The sequence below is a fragment of the Aptenodytes forsteri genome, unplaced genomic scaffold (assembly GCF_000699145.1).
Source record: "Aptenodytes forsteri isolate BGI_AS27 unplaced genomic scaffold, ASM69914v1 Scaffold53, whole genome shotgun sequence".
Classification (NCBI taxonomy): Eukaryota; Metazoa; Chordata; class Aves; order Sphenisciformes; family Spheniscidae; genus Aptenodytes; species Aptenodytes forsteri.
The window spans coordinates 11065759-11092580 of record NW_008795909.1 but is presented as its reverse complement, the minus strand read 5'-3'; the positions used below and the strand labels follow the sequence as shown (position 1 = coordinate 11092580).

The 26822-nt window shown below is 41.0% G+C and overlaps 1 protein-coding gene across 3 annotated transcripts in view; it reads right to left on the bottom strand.

Annotated features, from left to right (window-relative positions):
- KBTBD12 (kelch repeat and BTB domain containing 12) overlaps positions 1-26822 on the bottom strand; it is a 44560-nt gene that overhangs the window by 6807 nt on the left and 10931 nt on the right. For all 3 annotated transcript variants that reach the window (XR_002086265.1, XM_009284444.1, XM_009284445.1), the window contains 3 exons: positions 26422-26692; positions 22969-23119; positions 11084-11281 (listed from right to left, as the gene is read on the bottom strand). Coding sequence is in view for 2 of the 3 variants with exons in the window: in XM_009284444.1 (XP_009282719.1) it covers positions 11084-11281; positions 22969-23119; positions 26422-26692 (620 nt within the window). In the remaining variant the exon portion in view is untranslated. The remainder of the gene's footprint in view (positions 1-11083; positions 11282-22968; positions 23120-26421; positions 26693-26822) is intronic.

Below are 26822 nucleotides of genomic sequence, written 5' to 3'. Positions count from 1 at the left end.
AAAAAAAAAAAAAAAAAAAAAAAAAAAAAAAAAAAAAAAAAAAAATTTTTTTAAAAAAAAAAAAAAAGACAAACAACCCTATCCTTCACATCTATTGACTGCATCTCATTGTTTGGACACTGCCCTTCTGCGGAACCAACAGCAAAGGATTGAAGAAGGGGAAAAAAAGAGTGAAATACAGAAAGAGCATCCAGAGGCATGTATTGTTTCTCATGTTGGAAACACAGACCACATTCCTCCAAAGGACAGCAACCCTGGGAGTTTAGTACCCCCGAGATAGTGCTGTCATGGTTTAGGTTCCACGCAAAATTGGTGTTGATGTTATGATGACGTAGTGTCATGGGATTTAAAATACCCCTAGGGCTCCTCTGCAAGTAGCTTCAGGCTGTGGGGAGGTCAGATGGAAACAAGACTTCTTCCCCTCCCAGGATCGGTTTCTTTGCTGAGCTGATTCAGGACAGTTGTGTTTACTGCAGGTCCTGCACATGCACAGGACTTGTGGATGTCTCAGCTTTATGGAAATTTCTGCACATTTTTGTCATGTTTATCTAAGGAAACCGCTCACCAACTATTCGCCATCTCTGCCCCCCCTCTCACCTGATAAAGGAGCACAGCACAGTGTTTCTACCCCACAGTCCACAGCCTGTACTCATTTTCCTCTCAGTTGTGTCACAATTAATTGTGGCATAATTTTTGTTGGCCCAAACCCAGACCTCTGGGACTTTCATAGATCTCTGGGAGCTTGCTGGAATAAAATTTGGGCAAGATTTCAGGATTTAGCCTCATCTGAACAGTCCTTGTTCCATTCCTTTCTGCTGTTCACAGAAAGTGAAACAATAGTCATGATGGTTTGCTTATTGAACCTGGATATTAAAGGAGAATAACAATACATAGGAAAGCTGCACCCATCCAAGAGAGAAGACAGCAAACTGCTAAAAACCCCAGTTACATGTGAAGAGAGAAGGCATGACTGACAAACTGCAAACAAATAACACGTGCCAGTATCAGCAAAGAGCTCATTTCTATATGACCCTACAAGAGTGAACAGGTTTTTCCTAAGAGCCAAATACAGAGACACAAACAGACCTAAGCTGTGACAGGGGAGGCTCCAGTCCCTGTATTTATTATTAGATCATCTTCTTTATGCAATAAATTTTTATGCCTGGATTTTCTTTGGCATGGATGATGACAAAAATGAGACAATTGGAGGAAAAAAATCAAATACTGGAGCTGAGACATTCTGTGGGTGATTGCAACACTTCAGTAAAAAAAAAAATCATAATTAAAACATCAAAGGCAGATTCAGCAACCCTTCCTTACAAGCCTTGCTGTGTTTTTTCCTGACCCTGGTGACTCAGAGCCTTTAGTGTCCCTTGTTTCCCTTTTCTGTGGGATGTTGTAACTGGTTTTGTTCCACTCTACAAATTCTTTCCAGCACATGGAGAGTTAGCTAACTCTTAACCCTTGGGAGATAAAGAGACTATGTTTTGGAATAAGGGAAGCAATCATTTCTCTAGTCTTATCTTGTTTAATATGAAAGGAAGCAGCACCCTTTGGATGAGGAAGTTCACGTGAGGAAAAAGCACTGCTCAAAATACAGTCATACCTCAGTAAAAAATTACATCCCCCCTTTCTTTTTAAAAGAGAAATGAGCTAAAACACCTCAATTCTTAAGCCTTTTTTTTTTTTCATTTATTTTTCTTGGTTAGGACAATAGAAAAGAGAATAGCACCTTTGATTCCAGGCTGTAATGCTGGATTTGGGCTTTAATCCCAATAAACAGTTTTAAGGCTGAAGGTGCAAGTAATTCCAGATTCTGCCTCATTGGTTCACCTTATTTAATTCCAATTTTTTTTTTTTTTAAGGCAATACCTTAGCAGCCAATTTTGCTTACAGGAGAATAATGACATCTACAAAAAGAATTGGCTGGAATTACACAGATTACCAATTACCTGCTTAAAAAGCCACCCCACAGAACTCCCTGCCACACATAGCATTATTCTGCATCACTTACCAGACAACCACCTTACCTAATGAAAGGATTGCACTCCTTTCCAAATGCTTTCATTTTTTCTACAAAATGAGGCAGTATTTTTCTGCACATTCTTGTTTAACTGTGAGAAGTTTTAAGAAACTTTCTTTACGCTATGTTTTTCTGCATAGAAGTTAAACCACTTTATATTAGAATTATTCAGGTAGTACAAACCTAGCCCTAATGCAGATCCTCTTCAAGCAGTAAAACAGTGTTTATAGCAGCATTGTTTATTCTTATTCAGGAAAGGAAAAGGCTAAACCAGCATAGGGAACATTAATTCCAGCATAGATTTATCCCCACAAGGAATTGTGGCATGTTAAAAGAAAATCAGAGCTCTTTTGGTGTAGTTATGCCTTTTTGAGGTACAAGTGCAGACTGAAGGCTAACACTGAGCCTACAAACCCATCTTTTCCCAGTCAAAGAACTTGAGTTATACCTGAAAATGTTTAATTTATAAATGCTAAAATCATATTTCATATATGCAAATATAGTAGTCTGAAAGCAAAATGAGTCTAATCTTTAAATTATCTTTTATATTCTGCTCTGGTTATGCCTTTTTGAGGTACAAGTGCAGACTGAAGGCTAACACTGAGCCTACAAACCCATCTTTTCCCAGTCAAAGAACTTGAGTTATACCTGAAAATGTTTAATTTATAAATGCTAAAATCATATTTCATATATGCAAATATAGTAGTCTGAAAGCAAAATGAGTCTAATCTTTAAATTATCTTTTTTATTCTGCTCTGTAAACAAAACACTTTCCCACAATTTTTCATATGAAATTTTTCTTTGAATGTGCAGAAAAAAAACCAAAAATATTAATTTTCAGTGATTGCCTGCACTCCATATACACAATCATGTTTTCTCTTTAAAAAGTTTATTTTCAAATACAATTCACTCCCCAAATATAGGCAGACTTCATTTTATGCTGTAAGTTCTCTCATGTCATTTGAATCAGGATTGACCGTAAATCAGGATGAATCATTGTTGAAAAGACCCCCAGTATGACTTCAGGCAACATAAATATTTGATCTGCTTTTTCTTCTTTTTTTTTTTGAACTCGGTTCTATTTGTGATTTGGAGGTTGGAGGGAGGAACAACTTTCTGTGTGAATATAGTATTTATTACCACTTTTGGTCTTTTTTGACCTTGCTTTCTCTTTCCTATTTGGAACTGAACATTCAGACACAATTATTTGGTTTTGGGTTGGGAGGGTTAAAGGGAGGCAGATGAAGAATTAAGCAACATGCTTAACAGGTAGAAAATCTATAGGTCATCCAGGACTATTAACCATGCAGCTATTACGTTTGTAAACCAATACAAATAAATTCACTCTACTAGAGCCTGTTTAGTGTCCCGAGCATTGAACTAAAAAAATTCATGCTGAATTTTAGTTCACTGGAGTTAAATCTATGGCAAGTTTGCTGAAATATGGTCAATATTTCATTATTTCTTTGTAGAAGCCCATTGACACCAGCTGGTATATTTGCCTCCATCTTATGAATGAGGAAACAGAGTTCTGGAGATAGTGAGAGCATGTGCCAAGTCACAAGTCGTAACGCCTCTGCATCAGTGCAGGGCAGATATCCAAAGCAGTTTTGGACAAGCTCACCAGCCTACTAGCTGCGGCATAGCTACATTGACGTACTGTTATATGGCCAGCAGTACCTAAGCAAGTTTATCCAGAGCAGGGCCAGGTACCTCAGCACACAACCACACTGTGTAGTGGGGGGTAGTCTCAGTGTCACATCTGTCCTCGCCCAGGAGCTCTGTGCCCTGGGACACCCTCGCACAGGCTACTTGCCTGAGCTCCTGCTGGTTCTCAGGTTGTCACAGCACCTTTTCCTTTCCAGTTCGTGGTTTCCTAATGTGCTCTATCTTCTTTCGCCATAAATCAGTTTATAAAAAAAGACACCAAACCTGTAGCTGTTAAACTGCTAACTGTCTGCTCTGTGCTTTCCATGGAAAAAAGCACTTGAACACCACAAAGTGCTTGTCAGTTCCCCAACAGTCCCCAAAATGTTTACTCAGGTGTTTCTTTCACTGGCTTCCCCAGTTCTTCTCACCTAACAGCCACCCCAGAGCTGCCTTGAAGCAGTTCATCCTCCACTGCTGGTTTGTATCTGGCTTTGCGTGCCATTATCTGTACCAGAGAATGATTTTAAACATATGGGACTAGCCTCTGCTACTTATCTTCCTTGCCACTAATAGCTGCTTTCATAATTACATGATGTGGAGTTAGGTAACTTGGGAATTCATGTTTGTGTTGCAATGGGATAAAAGTGCATTTAGATTATTACCACCAGATGTCCTGGCTCCTCATTTGCAGTAGGAAAAAGAATAAGTTCATCAAGTCTGTGGCCTTCAATCCCATTTGCGTATGTGAGCTGCCCCCTAACTCTACCAGCTTTGCTAGCATAACACAGCGAACACCCCTTGTGGGGTCAAGTACATCCATCATCTATGCCTGTGGGCAGAAGCAGGCAGAGAATACACAGGAGAGGGAACTTGGCTTGGCTGTTTAACATGCTGGCCAGCCTTCGTGATGTTAAGTATCAAGGCAGTGTATCCCACCAGACACAGCGAAAGCTGGGAGGCAGGTTGGGGCTTGAATTTACAACTGTGGCAGCTTACTGTTTTCAGAGCACCTGCGTGGAGCAAGGTAAGATATTCACTCTCATAGACAGGACCTTTATCCTCTTGCTCGTAATTCTTCAGGACCATAGTTTCACAATCCACCCATTCACTCACAAATTAATATATATTAAAATTTTAAAATATATATATAAAGAAGGGGATGGTCTACAGGAAGGAACTTCTAATTCAGTTACTTCAATTGTTTTTCTTGGGATTGATCCAGCTACTTCAGCTTTTAAAATCATTCCAGATTTTGCCTGTTGTTCATAGGCAAGGCCTCCTTTAGACATAATCTTACAAGCACTGATCCTGCTTGAGCTGCAGGTGATAGCAGGTTCCCAGGTTACGGTGGCAGCAGGATCAGTGCTCTTGAAGTCAATGCACCATTCATTGAGTGAAAACTGCAAGACCAGAATAAGAATTACTGGTCTCAGACCATGCTAAGATACTGTTTCTAAATGCCTTACAATGGGTTAATACATTATTAATAGAGGATATAAAGCATGTTTAGACTGTATGCATGACAGGCAGTTATGAACACAATAGAAGATGTCATACATGGCTACAAGCCATGTTTCTAAACAACCTATTGACCTCTTCAGCAATTAATTAAAATGCATTAAAATATCTATTAATCATTCATTAACCCTTTATAAACTATAAATGAGCCTTAGTAAGAAGCATGACTGAATTACTAATACTGTGCTGTCAGCTACTGGGTCAAATTCAGATCTGAAACGAGCAGGTGCTGCTCCCCAGCAATTCCCCTGACCTGTATTGGCCTTATTTACGGTAGCGAGTTTCTAGCTAATGAGCGGGGGGTAAATGGGCAGCCCTCCCTGGGAAGGCAGCAAGCTGGGGAGGTCTCTCCCGCATGCCGGTTCCTGACAGCAGCCTGGCAGCTCACACCAGTGCTGGGGAGAATTAGGCAAAAGGTCGAGTAGCATTTTTTGGGGTGGACTCGGCATGCGGGCTGGAGAGATGTGGCAGTGCCTGCGGTGCAGCGGGCAGCCGCAAGCAGATTTCTATGCTGAGCGAAGTGCAGGGACCCTGAATCCCTTTCATTGGTGGGAATATTTATTCAAATGGTAACAACTGTGGGCAGGAGAACTTTAATTATTCATCGCTGCCCAGTAAATTCTAACAGAGGGAAACAAACAGTGCTGCAGATAGGCAGCCCAGGGTTCGCCCCTCTGCTTTATTTAGCTGGGAACATGGGAAGGTGCTGGAGAAACAGGTTTTGTTCCAATCCTTCAACCCCCAAACTTCACAAGTGCAGTATTTACTGTGCCAGACTTCTTAATATGTCTAAATTTAATTTGATTCCAGTAATGTTCCATAACCACTATAATAAAAAACAAGCACTAGAATGATTCTCCATCTAAATCACATAATGGAGGAGACTAGGGGGAACAGCCTTTATAGGAGATTAGTCAAAATAAATAACTATTAAGATAGTCCACTGTCAGGAGAGCATGGCGTGGAGATACAAACTCATTAGCTCAGCTGGAGTACAGTAATTACTGCACAGTTCTGCAGTGCCGCAAGCAGCGCTGCTTCTATTCCAATGTATGGATTGCAGTTTATGTAAATGAGGAAGAAGAGGCCAGAAAATGAATCTAGGGTAAGTACGTATCTTTTTGTAGAATTGGAATTACACAGCTAGTAGGACTCGGTGTCACCATCACCTATCTTGGCTAACAGTTGCAAACACAAAATTGAGATTCTTGCATTCCAAGTTCATAGACATTTCTTCCCTTTCCCCTTCCTCTGACTGTAACACTGCATAAGTGAAAAATTAATGTCTACTTGGTATCAGTAAGTAAATAACAGAACTGGGTTGAGCAGCTCTGGTCCCACACATGATGCTAAACACGTTACAGAATTTTTCAACGTATATAGTAGGGAAGCAGTACATATATCTTCTCTGCTATAAACTACATTGGAGATGGCAAAACTGCCAGTTCAGAGAAAGACAGTTCCACATCAAGCGTGCTGTTAGCTGATGAAATCATAAGACCTTTTAAGTGATATGTGCTGCTAATAGCAGACCTGTTAAACATTTTATTATTTGCATTGAGGTGGTTGTCCCTTTACCTTGCACATCAGCTGATGTTACATAGGTATACAGTAAAGATGGCATTCTAATTAAAATCAAGTTAATAAATTCAAATCCAGAGTTGATTTTTAATTCAAATCGGTGAGACAGGCAGTTGGACCAACATCTATAATCTGAAACTAAAGCTACAAGCCCCAGCCCCCAGAAACAGGCTACGAGATCCGTATTTGTGCAGCAACAATGCAAAGTCAACAAACATGTGCCTCCGCAAGCTGCCAGTGACAGCAGATGACACAGTCCCAGCAAACAGGCACACACCCTTGCCTTCATTATTTTCACCAGAAAAAAATATTTATAATACTCAGAAGCAGTCAAAAAGAAAGGGGATGCAATCTGGCAGGCTTTTTATAAGTGTGTAATGCTGCATACCTGAAGGGCTGCTTACCACCTCCTTCGATGAGGCACACTAATGAGGCTGCTTCTGCCATGCACGGGCTAACGTTAATAGCTGTCAGCCTGCGCAGGTGCAGGTTTTAGTTCTATGTGAAGGCAAAGGAAATAAAACAAGTCAACAAGAACATTGTACAGTCGGACTGCAAAGGCTGGTTTAAAATCCATAGTTACAGCAGTAAATGCAGCAACATATTTTAACAATTAGTAGAAAGCTGGCTGCCTACTGTGCATTGATTCCTTCTGAGCATTCACACTACGGCTAATGTTTTCACTCTGTGCAGAACTATAAACTAATGGAGAAAACCAACCATTTTAAAAATTTCTGAACATCTCGATGAATGCTATAATATTGCTGACAAATGACAGGCAACATTCATGACACTAGGCTACATGAGCTGAGTGTCAGAGACAAGCAGATTAATGGTTCCTATTTGCCATAATAGTTTTAGTAGAAAATGAGCTAATTTGTATAAACTACTGGCTTACAGATGAAATTTTGCAAGTCTTGCTAGGGAGGAAACAAATTCAAATCAAGCAGAAGTTATTTTTTTGGGTACTTAGGATCATAAGAACATACAATATTTGTCAGCTAGTGATACAACACAGAGGTCTCAGTGGTTTGTACCATCTGACCATAGACACCAAGCTCCTGATGTGTTTGCCTTAGGTAAGCCAGGTTAGAATCCCTCATATCCTGATCAAAACATGGAGCATTAAGAGACAAGAGAGGTCCTGGGGGTTCTGAATTGCCTTCTGGTCTTTCAGAGCAGATTTAAAGCACCAAGGACCTGGATCTCCCTCTGGAAGTGTCTGTGCTTCTCCATATGCTGCAGGGACCTGACATCACTAAGGTCTTAGTGTAGGCACTCCAGATAAGTGTCTAAACTTCAGCTGAATTAATCCCCTTGCCCGGCCAGGCCTTTAGCAAGCTTCTAAATTGAGGAAGCCTCAGCAGGGGAAGTCTTACAAGCTGTGTTTACCAACACAGCTCAACGTTGAACAGCATTCCTTGCAGTTCAGAGGAAGCTTTCTCTTGACGAAGCTTGGACACATTTTGGAGTTCACTCATCCTTTAGAGAGACTGTGCTCTGCGTTGTTCAAACTCTACTCTCAGCTGGTCAAGCTGCCTTCTCTTTGGAGACTCTAAGTAGCTGTAATTTCTCTTCCTGTGCTCCTGGGGATGCTGTTAGGGCTGTGCCACTTGTCCTCCTTCAAGCAGACAAAGATTTGAGAGAGGCAATATATGTGGGATGGGAATCCTGCCATCACAAAACTTCAAGTGTCATATGGGACTCAGAAGCTATGGTAGTTGAGCAGTACTTATCTTTTCTCCAAATTTAAGGCCCTTTGAGCAGTTGACAGCTGCTTTTCAGCTTTGTGTTTGTGTACAGCATCTCTGGTCTCTATCCATTTAGGTCAATACTTATGCAGAAAGGCATACAGAGCATGGCACATACACGAGTAAAATTAAGATGCAACAACATCCTTAGTAGGCCAACTTGCTGGATCAAGAGCAAATGCAAAGACAAGTTAAGGCTGGGGAGTTGGGGACAGATCTATAGTATATAGGGAGCTGGTTGCAGCCCCTTATATATATTGGCTAAGACTTTCCATTGGAGCAGTGCTTTTGGCTTATTTTCTTTTTTTTGAGAAGCACTCATTCTTGAATGTTGACAGCAGCCCTTTAGTGTTCAGCAGGCAGAAAACCCAGAGACTACAGCTGTGCCTCCAGCTTGTTCCAAAAACTCCGGTTGGTTGAAACTAAATTACAATGTTTTGTAAAATTGGAATATCCTCTCTTGGTTGCATCCCTCACAAAAATCAAAGTGGCATGCCAAGAAACCCAAAAGACTAAAACCAAACGAGCACATTCTAAAATAACCCTATCTGCTACTAAAGCAGCAGCAGCACATTCTGTGCTGTGAATATCTTGAAGCTGCTGAGCAGCTGTAATTGTGAAAGAGCAGAGTCAAGCCACTCTCCAAGTTCCCATATGACGGTAATAACCCTCTCTGCCTCGCTCCACTCTTCACCCCCAAAGAGCAGATCAGGCAAGAGGTCTTTCCAGCATACATAGAAGACTGAGCCAGGGAGAGAAGAGAGGCCAGCTAGATAACCTCTTCAGGTTCAGCATATGGACTCCACCCATCTTTTTCTTGATGATGGTAGCTGGAAGTTATTGTTATGAAGATTTAGAAAGCTCTTTTCCTTTAATAGCTTGGAAGTCATATTAAGAAGCCCATCTTTAAGACACAGCTTCCTCTCAACTCCTCAAACATTTGGATACATGATTTACAATTGAGAGCGAGAATCTTATTTTGGCCCCCTTGTTAATAAACATTATAACAATGTCTAACACCACAATCACATACTATTTCTTCACTGGTATACAAAATGCACGCATAGAGGGTCAGAATTCAGGTTGCACAGGTAACTACAAAACCAGCATTTTCTAACTGCGACTTCTTGTTTTCCAATCTAAATAACCCTTTTAGTGCAGGGGAGTCCTATACATAATTATATAGATTGCAATAGTACAGTCAGGAATCAGGACCCCATTGAGCGGGCATTATACAAACATACAAAAGATGGCCATCTTGAAATCCACAGGGGGACTTTCAACCTCTCCCGGTACCACTGCTCTTTATACATGACTCAGTGACAGAATGTGGTGGTATTGTACAGAGGGTGTTTTTATGGCCCTGAAGCTATCTTATTCAGAAAATCTCATATGAATCTGTTAGTCATCTTGAATGAAACTGCTTCATTTGCCAGTGCAAATGATCAGCTTTTTGAGATTTGTATCCACTAACTTTAGGTTTTTTCCTAATACTGCTCAGAAAAAGACAAATATGATGGCACAATGCTTGCTATGGAAACACAGTGATGTATCATAACCATAATGTCTCTGAGGTCACAGAACTTCCATCAGAGATGACACAAGAACATGCCTGTTAGAGAGCTGCCGTACAGTTGTTTTCAGGAAGCAGCTTCCTCAAACAGTAGCAAATGAAGGGAGGGGAAGGTGAGTTGTGAACTAGCTGATGAAAATTATAATTCTAAAATAACAGCAGCTTTACATTTAGAGCTTGTTATACAAGTAAAAGTTGATGCAACTGGAGTGAGTGTAATGTGAAGGACATGTCACCCACTGATACCACGTGGCCATTCCTGGGCAAAAGTGAGCCTGGCATGACATTTATTAGCAGTGGATAATGCATCTGTATTACTGCTTTCTCCTAGAAAGGAAATTGGGGTGGCAGCTGCTATGTAGCAGGAGAGTTTAAGTGTGCATGTTTTGAGAGACTCATTGCATTTATAAAGAAAAAAATAATGGTTAGCAATACTGGAGATTTAGGTAGAGCCAAGCACAGTTGGGAGGAGGAAGACTTAAAAGGAGAAAGGTGGTCACAGGGCTAGGATTATCTGAAATCACCAGATCTGGAATTTTAGTCTCTTTGTACCTCATTAAATACACAAGCTTTTTCAACACTGATTATGAAAAGCTTGTAAGTAAATAGGCAGAGCCAGATAGCTTAGATAGCTTGGCTAAGGACAGATGGATAATGCCTTAATCTTCAACAAATATGTCCAAGTTCTTTAATGTCCATAACACACTAAGCTCCTGATATCTCAGTAGCTCTGGATGTAGATTTGGACAGGTTTAACACACATCGGAAATATCCTTAATTTTTCATGTTTTGTTAAGAAAAAAAGCAAAGGACAAACAGAACACAATTCATATTGACATTAGGAGCCAACAGTCCAAAGGGCTGAATCAGCTCTGTGGTTCCAGGGCATGCCACTGCCACCTGATAGGGTTGGTCGGTCATCAGGTCAGTCTGTGTACAGTGAAACTGATTTCAACTATGTAAAGAATATCAGACTCATTTTAGTACCTGCTCCACGAAATCCTCCACAGAGGTACAGCTTCCCTTCCACGGAGCCTGCGCTGGTAGAGTTTGTTCGTAAGGAGAGGAGGGGAGAAGGCATAGGAGGTCCATCCCTCCAGAAGTCTCCATCAGGGTTATAAATCTCCACCGCATCAAGACATTTCCGTGTCTGTCCCCTGTCACGACCAAGGCACCCAATTCCTCCTGCAAAAGATACGTAGGTCAAATGTAGTCGTCCCAGGTTCTGCTGAAAAATACATTGCTGGCTGCATCATCTTTTGTTTACATGTCCTCATCTCCCTCCCTTCATTTTCCCTTCTGCAGCTCCAGAAATTTGTTAGATAGTAAACGCAACGCAGAGGCTACTGCACGTTATCTACAGACATCGAAGCAAGATCCTTTCTGCAGTCTTGTATCAAAGGAAGGACAAACAGCATGTCTTCAAAACGCAAAGGTATTTTGTCTTGTTTTCTGCCTATATAGTAGAAATTGTCATAATTACTTGTTCTGCGTGCTGGACAAATTGCTTTATTATTAAGTTGCAATGGATCAAAAGTTATTCTCCCATTACTGTTAGTGGATTTGACCCTCACACTTGTTAATCAACAATCAGGATTGAAACAGATCCTGGTTTTCATTTGGTGGGACACACTGTACACTGAAATCACAGTGTAAATACTGCCTTTCCAGTTATCAAATCCAGATTTTGAATTCACAGGCTTTGGTTCTCGAGAATTAATATGCTGACATACCCTTGCAGGTTTTCCATCTGTGCCAATGGACACAGTACCCTGTAATGAGCACTGATAGCATGCTGAAGCAGTTCTTTTGTGCATGTGTACGTATGTGACCACTTTTAAATACAAAATGACTGCAATGTGCAAGCAATTTCCACACGAAGGCTAGCTTTCCAGATACACGTGTAGGACTGCTCAATTGTGCAGATCCAAAATGCATTGTATGCCATGTAATTATGCCCTTGCATATGCAAAGGGAAAGGACTGCAAGTATAATCTGTGTAAGGCTGGTGAGGCTGCTTTTAAAATATATTGCCCCTAGTGCAGTTAAGCTGGTCTGTCAGAGAAATGAGCCCCTAGTGCTCAAAATCTTACTTGCATATGGTTTTCCATCTACATCTTAATATGGACTGTGTTACTTTTTCAACCTTTTGTGCATTCTCCAAAGGTATTTGCAAGCAGCAGCAACACGTAAGTGTAATGCTTCAAATTTGCTACCACTGTACTCCTGATTTGTAGTTTAGAGTCAGGTAAAGACGAGATGTTATGCCTGTATCAGAGCAGCAAAATTAGAACCAAATTCAGTGTCCATTATCATCAGCAGATAGTTTTCCTCCAGCTGAACTTAGCAGCATTTGATTCAGTTCAACATTTGAACTTGAAAACCTTCATCGGGTTTGGTTTTCAGTTCCTTTTCCATGCACAGCAAATCCTTACTTGCCCTAATACCTACCAACAAGGCCCTAGCAGTTTGTATTAGGCTCCCCTCAATGTGTGCTTAAACAAGGCTAGCATCCAAATGCTAGCATTACTAGCTTAACACCCCCAGCTAAGCAGCATTTGCTCTGATGGGCTCCTCCTCAGAGGCTTGATTCACCTGAGAGCTGAGGTAGGGAGTAATTGTGGTCATGGAATTTTGCTAATCATTTCCATGCCAAAAAGGGAGTTGTATGCATCATCACGCTGAGCCTTTCTCGTGATGGAGTCTCACTGAGCTATTCCTTAGGACTATTTGGAAACAAGAATAAGTTTCAGAATTCAAACATTTACTTATTGTATTGTTCTTTATGCCAGGAGCATTACCCTCTTCTATGCAGTATTCTCCACTACTCCTTAATGGCTTGTAAGAGAGGTGCCACTCTAAGGACAGGACACTATTCCCCTAAGTTTATCAAGAAAAGTTTTAAGTGCTAATCAAATTTTTTAACTGATAAGGCTATTTAGTTGATAGCTTATCACATAGTCTTTCTGATTATAGCATCCTTCAGCGGAATCACAGAGTACAGCATGCAAGACAATTTGCTACTAGGGTATGTACAGTCTACAGAGTGCGGTGTAATGTAGGAGATACTCAAGCCAGTTTTAACTGGGAACCAATAATATTAAAGCTCCCCACAGACTAATCTGGTCTGTTCAAAAGACAGCTTTGTGGTGCCAAAGACAGACTGCTGCTGGTTATCAAGCTAGCTTTTTTAAAAATCAGCCCAGGTGTTACTGTACACCACTGAAGAATATGCACTCACCCAAAGGAAAGGTCTTCATATGAAGAATGAAAGAGCATCTTGTTCAGAGGAATGAATGGTACCAGTTAGGGAATGCATGCGGCGTGTCAGAGGCAAACAACAATAGCTTTGCTGATTGCCTCAATATTTCAAGGGAGGCAGTGGACAAAATGCCCCAGAACTCTTCTAGAAGCATAATTGCTATTTATTTTAGTGCATTTTTATTGTCATTTTCTAAATTGAGTAACTGTAGGGCATGGTAACTTCAGAAAGAACAGAAATAATCAGATACAAAACTGATACAGCACGGTCAGTGACTTTTTGCAAAAAACCACAACCGTTACCAGTTAATGAAGACATTCAGCTGCCAAAACAGGGGCTCCGCCTCCAAATATTTTTCCTGTATAGTTATTAGAAAAGTAATCTTTCGTGACCTATTGGAGCATTTTTTCAGAAGTTTAAGAGCAACCACACATTTTCAAGCATTTGAAACCTCCCTTGAATATTTTAAGCGACTTAAATTTAACCTCCTTTAATCCTGCCATTATCAGACATAGTCCTGAAGGTACAAAATATCTCCATCTTATTTATGCCCTCCACAGCCATTTCAGATAAATCCAATTTCATGTTCAATTTACAACAAGGGCAAAGCTAAGTTCTCAGCAAATAGAAAGTAAAAAGGAAAAATCGGAGGGGAGTAAAGTTTAATTGTCAAGCTTAGAAAAATAGCATTCTGAAAAACAAGAAATCAAGAATTTCAATCTCCTGTTCTAAAGCAATGCTAACACTGAAATATTGCGAACAAAGGAATCTGAGGATATTAGCCTCTACCAGCACTGCTTTGCTGTGTTCCCAGATGCGGTAGTTGAGAAATACTCCTGTGAGACAATACCCTTTTTCCTCTGTGGATACTGATGTCTCAGGCCCCTTCCCAAAGAACCGAATACACAAATCAACAAAAAAGGTTCTCAAACTTAAATCAATTCACATCTGCAGCCAAGTGGAGGCATCTCACATTAACCAGGCTATCCATCATCTACAATGTGCATATCGTGCAAGACTTCAAATTGGCAGAAAAAAGAAACTTGCTGTCAGGCAATTCAGGCTGCTTTGTGCTCCGTCACTCACAACTCCAGATCATCCTGTCCTACTGCCTTCTTCATTCAGATTTATGAAACCATTAGGAGTGCAAGTGGAGACATATGGAATTACAGTTAAGACCATGAAGATTGTCTTTATTTTGTGTTCCCCGAGTAGAGCAGCTGAACAACCGAGTTCATGCTCTGCTCCTACAGGAGCCTCTACGTAAAATGGAGATAACCTTAAAGAGGCTAAGGGACAGTGCAGTAAAGAGGGCAGAAGGTTGTAGGGCATCTGGGGGAGACTTGTGCCAAGTGACCCGCCAGCAGCGCGTGGATTTGTACTTGCCATTGTACCTTAAACCACCCAGAACTATAGATGGGGTCATTAAAACACACATGCTGTGGTCACAGCCTCCCAGGAGTCCCGACAGGTGTGCAGAAGGGCAGCAATTGCTATTTCCATGCCCACGGACTGGAATGGATGCTGGGGAGGGTCCTTCATTAGCCCACACTCACCTATCTCATCACAAACAGAGTGGGCAAATTCAGCACCACCTGGCTTAGTTCTTGGCATAGAGCACAATCATATGTCCTTTGTGCAGGGGGAGATGGATTTCCCACTGGGCATTTTGAACATTTCTGTCATTTTCACATTCATCACACAAGAGGATTTAATCCCAGAACCCAGTCTTTCCCCCACCCCCCTTACAAATACACCCTTTCAACACGTTAGGCTTTTTACATCACGTGCTTTCCCTAGGAGATATTTCAGATGCCACTGAAGGACTAAAAAAAGCCAGTGAAGCTACCTTTGTGTTCCCAAACCCATTAATGCTTGAGAGCTTTCTGTATCACGCTTGGATGATTCTGCAATCAAACATACTTTTCAAGGGCACTCTGTAAGCAGTGGTTCTAATGGACTTTAAATTTAACATGAAGCTCCATTAGTAAAATAAATATATAAATAAAATACATTATCTTTATTAAGAAATCAGGATAGAGAAGACAAGCCTTTGATGCAAGAAGGCAAAGCAGGGTAGGTGATGCGATTAGCACATCTTCAGAATTTCAATGAGGTACAGTTCTGTGCCTTGCTATACCCACACGCTGCCCATAGCTGGCTGAAGGCAAAGCATATTGCTTTGGCTGAGGTCAGCTGCCTCCCTCTTACCTTGTGCTCATCCAAGAAGACTGAATGCAATGTGAGCCACATCAGTTCTAATAACAGAACGTCCTTCCAGCACTTGAGGGGGAACATCCGTAACAGCAGTGAAGTGGTAAAGAGTCACTAGTAATAATTAGTTCAGCAGGTGCCAAGGAAGTAAGTGCCTTAGATATACCTGTATGTTTCTATAGGAGTGAAACTAACATGCAGGGGAGCTTCAAGAGAGAGGGAACACCTACAGGTACCCGTCGACTTCACTCATGTCACCAATACTTGTAAGAGCAGGCACTGGTGCAGAGCAATTGCACTTCCAAGTCTCATCCACACCGAGCTCCTACGCAGCTAAATTTGCCAGGCAGCTGAGTCCAACATGGACAATTTTTTTCCCCCAGGGTAGCCACCCAGATCCAAGTCTAGATTGTTCATTGCACAGACAGGATGGCTGACCAAAATGACACCTCCGAGGTGGTTGGTGGTCCAGATAGGACTGAAAAGAGCTTATGTACTCCACTGAGAGGGGCAGGGTGATGGGGACCTCTGAATACCAGACTTCATACCTTTTAATTTGGTTCCCCCACTAACAGACACCTGAAATCAGACACCAACTACAGTCTTTCAGCCAGGGCAGTATACCAGGGAGCAACAAGAGCAGAGCTGCTCCCAAAGGGAATGCGGCCCAGGTAATGAGCTCACCGTCAGGCGCAGCTCTGCAGGACCAGAGGCAGGTGATTGCAGAAGGTCCTACCAGCAGCTGTCATGCAAAGGCAAGGTAATGAGAAGAGGCCAACCCCCCAGGCCTGTGTTTAAATGATGCTCCTGGACCTATGGGCAGAGGGTGTGGGTGGAGGCCCCAGGTGATGCCAGTCAGGATGATCAAGACCTATTAGTGCCCTCAGGGCACTGACACTATAATTCTTTATCGTATAATTAAGTCCTCAGATCACAATACCGAGCAACATATATTCTTACTAGCACCTCTTTGAATTTTTATCAAAGGAACCTGGGAAATGGGTGAAAAAAAAGGAGTAATCCTCCAACAAGCAAGTGAAATCTAAGCTTTGCCTCCCGTAAAATAATTCACTATTGAATTGATCTCTGGAATGCACAATGGATTTAATAGCGCTAATCTCTTTTGTAACATTTCCCTTCATTACTCTTTAACAGCACTCAAGCTGAGAGTCTCAGCACTGACGTTGCTCTCTCACTCCCTGCAAAGCAGGGCTTCATAGCTGGTTTCTCAGAGAAATAAGGGAGCAATAAAGGTAGCCCTGGCAGGCGCTTCCAAAGATGAAACCGAGAAGCACTGTCATTCTTAACTAACACAGAGCAAAGCAGATGAGGTAATGCAGCTTGTAGAAGACATGAGGGCAAATGATTGATTAGAAGCAGGGCTGAAAAAACAGATGATTGTCTTCCTAAACATGGTCCACACTTCAGTTCCAGCTCCTTCTTTTCTCCGGTAATGCCTTGTTCTCATTTCCTTTGATAATCCTTAAGTGAGTAGAAGGCATTTCTGATCTCATCTATCAGACCAAATTTTTGCCTTTTTTGTTCCTCCCTGCACACAGGCACTACAGAGGCTGTTGGACAGGTATAACAGGGCAGAATCAGGCCCATAAGCTGCTACTTGTCAGAAGTCCAAAGCGTATTTATAAATAGACATGTTTATTTTAGAAGAAGGTGTTATTCAAATGTACAGTTGATACTCGAGCATGAAAGCTAAAATGTCTCTTTCCAGCCCCTCCTACACATGCTTTCCCTTCCAGAGAGACCCCAAAGTACATATTCAAATAAGTATTTTATGATCGAGACATTCAGTATTTAATTGAACCTCATTTAACTGCTTAAAACTTTTAAAAGAAGCTCTCAGCAAGAACTCAGGGGAAAAAAAATGTTTTAAGAGGTGGGATGCCAGGCTAAGGAGGATAAACAAAAATTCTTTGATTCCTAAATCTTCCCTAATAGGATTTCTCATTTAAGTCCTTCTATATGTTCTTATTTATAAAGCAGGAATTATATAACATAAAAGCAACACATGGTTAAAGCTGTCATGGTGATACAACATTTTTTACCAGTGACCTGTATTTCAGAGACAGTGGTTCTACTGAATATGTTCTAACATAAGCTAATGAATATGGCATTCAAATGGATTAATTTGGATGAATTTTCCTAATTTGTCTGTTGGCTGTAATGAGTTTTCGGAGACTTAGCTGGAAAGGATATTTTTTTAAGCAAGAGATTAAAATGCATGACCTTAAATAGAGCCCTCCCATCTGGTTTTCTTCCAAAAGTGTCTCAATTGCCTCTGTCATTAAGAACACAATACTGCTCTTTCTTGGGCTTTCCAACGAATATAGTTATGTTCCTGGGAAAATATGGAGAGAAAGAGCTAAGACCAGTCAAATGGGATGAATAGGAGAAAGGATTTTGAGCCTTAGGAAATGCTGTTCATTTACTTATGAGGATTATGTACACTGTATAAATAGCATAAGATTCTCTAGGAACATTACACAACAAACAGACGATTACATTGCAGGATTGCTGATTACGACACATGGTACAGGTTCCTGAACAATGCTATTAGTCAGACCAAAAACTCTAATCTATTTCTCATTTTCCTTCCATCAGTGTGACTCTAGAATAATTCCATTTAAGTCATTAGGGTTTTACACGCTGGCGCTGGCAATTAGGCTGGGAAGAGTTTTTGGACAGTGACTATGTGCTCTCTGTTCTGTGCCAATAGGACTTTTCAGAAATTAACACTTCAAAGGCTAAGCATCGGATTCTGAGCTGGGTTAGAACAAAATGAGTCTGACACAACACAACTGAGAACAGCAGACTACTTACTACAGATTTACACCTACGTGGATGAGAGCAAAAATTAGACTTGTATATCAAGGAGTCTGCTACTGCATTTTACTCAAAGCTAGTGCTCCATCTCTGCCTTTTGCTTCATATTGATGATAGAAATTGCATTCACACATCAGAGACATTAGAGAGGATCAACTTTTAGTGAAGTGATTTTTCATTTATGCTCTAGAGTCCCACCTGACTCCCGCTTCTTAGAGGTCTTTTCCAACCTTAATGATTCTATGATTCTATGATTCTAATCCTGAATGTGCTGATACCTGTGTGAACTGTACAGGAAGACAGAGATCCTGTCTGAAAGAGCTGACAAACTTACTTCATTTAAGGACTTTGTTTTCAAGAGTTGCTTGAAAAAAGCCTCATCTCTCTGCAACACTACTTTATGTATCCAGCTAGAGTTATATATTTCTTTATTTCATGTTTTTATTTCTGGGAAGCGGGGTTTGGTTCTTGTGGCATACAGAAGATATCTTACATTTACCTGCTTCCACCTTGCCTCCCTCCCTCTCCTTCCTCTGCCCCCAGCAGCCCCCGGTAGATCTTCTTAGATGGGTGCAGACTGCAGGAAGCCCATGGAGACCGTGCACCACATAAGGAACAAGTATGATATGAAGAGCTGGTGATGCTTGTGGGAATCCAAGTATTGACATTAAGCATGCTTCTGAATTGCCCCTTCACTGAGTGTCCCATGACTGGGGCTCCATGGGAGCCTGTTAGATGTTCAAGTTCTGTGCACACACACTTCACCATGGGGAATCCCCATTTGGAGTGAGAAGGGGTATAAATAGCAATGGTAGAGACTCCATGAAAGTCTCTCTCTCATCTGTAGCACAAAAGCTTAGTCATTAAGCCTTAGCATAGATGTCTCTAAGGTCACTACACGAGGACAATCTGTGAGCTGTGATCCTCTTCAGAATGTGTCTTTTTGCACAAACTGCCCTTGACAGCATCTTTCTAGAGTCCCACAGTGCCCCACATTCCCTGTGAAGCAGGGCGATGTCCGAGGGATCCACAGCTTTGAATAGCCTGCAATGGTTTTACCATCCTCATGACAGTTGCTATTCTTTGGTCTGTCAGCATCAGCCTCCATTCCTTCCATGCCCATTCTCTACTGAATGTCATCTGCATGATCAAGTACCACATCAGCCAGATTAACAGCGCTTTCTCTGTTTTCCTTTCATTGCCATGAATTGCCCGTTCACCCTGCCAGGGTTACCACTGCCATTATTTCCAAAGGAAAACTGTACCCACCTCGCAGCCCAACAGCCTGAGAACTCACAAGGTAACAAGAACTTGTCACCACAAATAAACTGTGGAACGTGTGAGGTTTTAATTACAGTTGGTGAGTGTGAGTTTACAGCTGGAGATGAGGCCATGTGTGATATCAGCAGAATAAGATGCCAATATCAGTGACTGTATCAATGTTTCCAGACAGAATTCATTTGGAATTGCTTCATCATTTTGAGAGGTCTTGGAAAATGCTTTAATCTCTTCCACAGAGTTTTCAGACCATGATGGTTAACGTTTACCAACCACATTGTCTTCTCAATTTTAACAGATACATCTTCTTTTCCACCCATACAGTTAAAGGTGGAACCAGCATATTCAAAGGTAGAATTGACAGGTATGTTGACAAATCATTTTTGGCTCAGTGTCAGGTTTCTCTTTCAATTAAAAAATTAGTTCTAATATTATTTGATTTCCTAAGGAAACAAGACTCATGCAGTTACCCTCACTACATGTGTGTTCTGTATCTGCGTTTACATTATTTTGTCTCCTTTCATAGCTTTTGCGCCCGTTGGCCAGTTTCAACCAAATTTTACAGATTTATGGACATTAAAGTGTTCGCAAGGCTTGTGAAAATAGGCAATCAGGAGTTTGTGAAAACAGCTCAGACCTAGGTCAAAATATCTTCCCTGCAATCGATATTCATGCTACCTGATGGTAAATCATTCGTGTCTACACTTGCTGCAGTTACACCTTGAGTGGACGGAGCATCAGAATGGAGGCAGGCTCAGAAACACAATGGTAAAAATAGCACAATCTTTCTAAAAGATTGCTCCCTGGAGCAGCGTGTGAGCTTATACCTTTGGTATAAATTACAAGCAAGTTTGTTCATTACAGTGAAATTACCCCAGATTTACACAATCAAAACTGAGAACAAACACTGCCTTTATGTGTATTTAGTTATATTTAGTGGCAAGAGTGAAGTGTTCAGGGCAGCAAATTGTTAATCACAGGATTAAGTGCATTGGTTCCCTTAGGACTGCTCGAATAAGGACTGCTCATGGGAAGGTGCGTGAACCAACAAAATGATGGAGACAGAGCAAGAGCTTGTTCTGGCCCATGCGCCAATCTGATTGTTAACAAAGATTTTCTCATAAAAAAAATTATTGGTACTGGCTGACATGTAAGAAAGAATTCAAGTCAATGTTCAGGTCCCTGAATACTGCAGCACTGGCAGCTATGCATAATAAAACGATGCTTTTTATATTTTTACGTTAGCAAAATGCTTGTGAAGGTCTGCGACCATGAACTTTCCTCAATGCCATTTAAACAGGCACTTTTCAGATTTAATACTGTGCTTTGTGTTCAATCTGTACATTTCATTACTGTAATCACTCAGATATGCTTCTTTGTGAGATTTTGAGGGAAGAAAATGGATGCAGTTTTCCTTATTAGCCATTCCTTTTCCTTGTCTCAGTGTCAGGCTTGCTGTGAAGAAGACTGTCAATTTGTTTTATCACATGCATCCCAAGGCGGCTCCTTTTTTTTCTCCCTGACTCTCTTGTGTCATCACAGCATTTGTGGTCTTGATCTCAGAATGCTTCTTACTGAAACGCATGAATACAGCCTTTCTATTCCCAACTATTACGGCAGCTTCTGCTGCCCCATTACAGCATCAGTGTCAGTATAAATAATTATATATGTTTAACCTCTTACAAAGGACGGAGTTTCCACATTTTCGAAGCACTTTTGAACCTGGGCAGCCAATGCTCTCGTTATTTAACAGCATACTGACGTTCTCTATCACTAACCTTTGACAATAATGAAATGATTTTCTGTTTGCAAAACTCTCTTTTCCATACGGAATTCTTTCAGCCTTTCTCCTGGTTGTGACTATGGGCCTGTCTCAAGCCACTTAAGAGAGAGAAGATTCTCTAAAAGAAGACAAATGCAGCATTAAAGCCATTTTCATCTTCTAAGACACCTTTCTTAGATATAACCCCTGCAAAATGCTTTCTGTATTACATGCCAGGAACAAACTCTCCTTTATCCATGGTATATAACAACCCAGACAAAACCAGAACACCCCTTGTACAGGAGGTGTATTAAGTTGATAAGACCGTATTTACTGTGTTGACTTTGATAAGCTTGTAAGCAGGAGTAGTTTGAAGCAGAAGGGATTGAAAGGTCCTGAGGCACTGATGCGATTGCTACCTTCTTCATGTCTGATGCTGCCCACGGGACCCCGGGAACATGGAAGGGCATGAATAACCCACAGTCCACCTGTGGATTAATTGAGTGTATGAAATTTTTTCACCACTTCTTCAAGTTGTACACCTATCTGTAATCCTTCTCTACTTCATTTGGTCACCTTTCTGGCTCCTATTCTCCTTTCAGGGTGCCCCTTCAACTTTTTCCCCATATCATTCCCAATGCCCACAATGCCTTTCTTCTCCATCTGCCTTTCCCTGCCTTACATCATCATTTTCTCTTCAGAAAAATCCCTTGCTTGCCACCTTCTGAGGTGTTTGCTAGTGTTTGCTAGAACATCATCAACAGATGATGTTCTTTCTGTTGGCTTGGATGGAGGTTGGGATGGGGCCACGAAGGATGGTCTTTGGGAAAAGAGTCATGTTATGGATGAACTGTAGAACTGGGGATATGGATGGGGATCATTTTGGGACAAAAGATTTTGGGATAGGAGATTATTGAACTCTTTCACACAAGTCTTAAAACTTTGGGTCAAAATACTGTTTTGAAACAAAAAATTGAAAAGATTCAATCAAAAAATGACAAAATGAAAGATTTCAATTTTCCAAAAAATGCACTGCGTTGAGGTGGGTGGAAAAGAATGATTCATTGAACTTTATCAGAATCCACAAATAATGTTGGTTTTGACTGGGAGATCCAAATTCTCTTTTTCCCTATGCCTTCCTGGCGCTGGGTATGTTCCTTAGTTTTTCACTGCTCACCTGTGAAATGGTGCTAACAAGGCTTCTCTACCCACTTTTTAAAATTCATTATTATTTATAGCACACACTGATACTCCAAAGAAAAGTAGTTTAAAAAGCAAAGTATCTTTGTTACGTTAATTGAGAACACTAAGCATTCACTTATTTAATCTACATAAATTAAGGAAGGAAGAAATTATGTGGGGAAAAAATAACTCTAGAAAAATACTATCCATTTAGTCCAACATACTTTGTTCTGCGTACATAGCAAAGGGTGAGATATTTCACTTCGCAGAGGCAAATTGCTGGAAAGAAGAAAAAGTCATGGTACTATCTGTTAAAAATCTGTTTCCTCTTACCCAAGACATAAATCTCGCTGTTGACTACGGCTGTGCTGAAGCGGTATTTGGAGTACTTCATTGGCGCACCTTCTGTCCATTTGTCTTGGCCTGGGTCGTACCGAAACATTCTGTTACTTAATCGATCCAGCTCATCGTCAGGCAGATCCATCTGTATGAAATATGACAGCCATATAATAATACAACATTTGGAGCCCTCTGCACATGCCTGCATGCAATTAATCACAGCAGACAGCTGAGCAGATAAATAACATAAACACATCAATTATAGCTGCGAAGTGATTCATACTCACTAGGGTTTAACAGCACCCATGACTTGCGGCTGGGAGTACGCTGTAGAAGGCGAATGAAAAAGAAGGCATCTATATTCTGCAGCAATAAAGCTGAGGATTTGGGTAATAACAGTAAGTTCATGGGCCCAGCTCTGAGAACGTACCTCTTTCACAAGGCTGCTGTAAAGTCCTAATAATAATAGAGGGAAAACCAGTCTCTCTGACATTTTTCCTTCCTGCTAATCTATTCCCACTGTTACTCAGACCGTACCATGAGTCTCAGTGAGGTACTTAGCTGGCCTTTCTCAGGCCTGTATATACACATAACTTATTCTCAAGTCATTTGCACATTTATTTAGTCAGCCTAACCAGAGTAGTGTTGTTCAACTGCTGTAACTTCAATAGTTTTCATAATAAGCTCCTAACCCCCTGCTATATCTTTGCTGCCATAATACTCTTTTTATACTCACTCCTACTCCTGTTGTTCTCTCTAATCTTCTTCCCTTTTCTCTGCCTGTCTAGTGTGATGCAGGGAACTCAGATTATGTTTTCTGGGTATGACAGCCTTGAATATAAGCAGTAGGCTGTGGGGGAAGGATCCTGAAATATTTTGGGATGAAAGGTTTCACGTAGAGAGAGTGAGAAGGAGAGAACTACTTTGCTTACTTGTGATGTTGTTATTTGTGTTCTTGCTTTGCTTGTTATTTTTCTTTCCCAAAAGACCTTTCCAACACTGATGTAATGGACAAGACAGTAGGAGGCAAACTAGACAGTAAATATATAGCCCCTTGGTTACCCACTGTAAGTGCCCAGGGGCATGCTCTTTCTTCGCCACAAGTGTGAAACACTGATTTATTCGCTGAAAGAGGGGTAAGCTGTGTATTTTCAACACAGAGTAAGCATATACTTAGGAGCAGGCACCATTTTACATACCGTAAATTCACATCCTACCTTATTTTTGTGGTAACGTTCACCTCAGAGCGCACAGTGTGCCCTTTATGCACAGAAAACATAACATCCAGTGGCCCTTCTCTCTGTCTCAAGGGTCTGAAACCCTCCTCTCAGCCTCACCAAACGCCTTCTTCCATTTTAAGAGCCCCCAGTTACCAAGGCTGGAGTCGCTTGGGTTTTTAACTCTTTAACATCAGTGAGGCTAGACCAATGCTGAGCCGGAGCAATGCTGCTGTGAGTCGAGCCCTTGCCCTCCTAAGCTGTCATTTTATGTCCTGGCTTGACTTTGTCTTGTCTTGTTTCAATTGCAAAGCCTGAGTGGGAAGGGAACATGTATTTATCTCTGTCCTGTAACGGACACATGCACTCACAGCACTCTATCAATGCTGCGTCGTTAGTATTTGTTCAGGATTGACAGAACATTCAGTGCTGCTTGAGCATAGGGACAACTCCCGGCTTGACGAACTAATTTGCTATCACAATGCAGCTGTGGTAGCCCCACATATACAATCACCGCATCTGACAGGTGACTGCGGGAGATATACGGTACCAAAAGAACTCAGCACTCTGCGGTGCTGGTCTTAAAGCACTTTTTTGAGAGCCTTAGCTACTTTGTTCTGATCTGTTCAACTACGCCCTAATCTTACAAAGCTATGGCTTTTAATCAATTCCTGTTAATCTGCTCATCTCAAGCCTATATATATATATATATATATACTCCAACTCCCATGTATTGTTACTGATAGTACTGGTCGGCAGGTATCCACTTCAGGTGTTTTCAAGGTGCCTGCATTTTTTTTAAAACCATTCTTGGCTCAATATTCCTGACTTGTGCTTCTGAGCCACTTTTCCCCCTTACAATCTGTTCTGGAGAACTATTAAGAAAGACAAAGCTGGTTGTCTGACTTCAGCATCTATCTTTGTGATATAACATATCTTTCAGTTCAAGTTTTTTTACAGACAGATTGTTTCTACATTAAGTATGTTTTCATATTTTAATTCTTTAAATAGCGAGGTATCCTTGCTCAGTTGTTTCAGTATCAGAAATACTCTCTGATCTTTCTGTTGTCTCCTTTGGCGACACCTGCACTCAAAATATCCAAAGAAGTGGAAATCTTGTTTGCTGAATGCATCTCACTTTTAAATACTTTAAACAGTAATTTATTTCAGGAGAACACAAACCAATGAGATGTGGTGACAGTATGAACATGCTGCTGTCGGCAATAAGGATTACAGATGCTCTACTTCATTGTCAAGTAAATGTGGGGCTTTATCTTGAATGCTCAAATTTAAACTGTACCGAGCAGTAAATAAGAATGGACTACGCTCTTAAAAAAGATCTTTCGCGCTGGGAGCAACTGGGGAGAGCAAGCACAGTTCCTGACATCCATCTTCCTTGTAGCATAGTTCCGTATATGCCCTGTACTACTGCATACGGTATCTGTGGCCCTGCTGAAAATGCCTGTTAAAACTTTACATGGCCAAGCAATGCAACTGAAACAAATAAATGGATTGATTGAAGGAATCTGTTTTCCAGAGAATGCTTTGACTTTTCATTTAAAATATAATTTAATGAAAATCAAATAAATGAACTTTGGTTAACCAAGAAAGTTTCCTGAGAAATTGAGGTGAACCTTACATTTCAGATGTAAATCTGTCCCTGAAGTTTACCTGTGTGCACACTTTTTGAAGACAGGGCTCAGTTAAGGGCCTCTGTATGATTTAAATACCATTATTTACTGATACCTAGAAAAATTAAGTGGACAGTATATAAGGAAAGGAAAGGCTGAATTTAATCCATTTTTCACAGCCTGTGATGACAAAAAAGTGCCAAATAAGTACTAAATACCATCCTAGTTATTTCAATTCAAGTTTTTTTTTGAAAAAAAAAAAGGTGTTTAACACAGCAGCTATTTAAAATGGACCCATGTTGACACAGGAGATGTGCTTGAAAATCTTGCTCACTGTGCACGTCTCTGTGAAAGAACTGCCCTTCCTAAAGTTGGTATTTGCAGTGAGGATGGCATAAGATGGATATTATTCCTCTTCACCCTGTTTGGTTTTCCTACAAAAGATGTTTAATCAGAGGAATGTGAGCAATTTCTTCTTCTGTTATCACTGATGTACTTTTCCTATGCAAGAAGCACCATAAAATGACACACCATATAAACCATGCATAGCTCTGCTTGTTAGTAAACAAACAAAACAAATAACAGGCACATTTCTTAACCTGTGGTGTCCAGCCACCCAGCACGTAGAGCTTGTTCTTCACCGTCACCACCACATGGCAGGCTAATGGCACTGGAAGAGGCGCCGTGCTTCTCCAGGTGCCTTGCTCCATGGAATACTTCTCCACACAGTTTGTGACCAGATACTGATTTTTCACTTTCATCTGCCCTCCTATTACATAGAGGTCGTTATGGATAGTGCCCAACGCATAGAGTTCACGGAGCTGAGTGGTACATAGGCTGTGCCAAAACTGGTTTCCTCGCTGGTGGTATCTGTAGGAAAATCCAAAGTTGTAAATGCCCTGGTTCACTGAGGTCCCATCAGCTTGTTTTGAAACGTTACCCCCTTCATTGTCAATGTTTATTCAGACAATGATACAATGACAAGAGGAGCTTTCTCTTT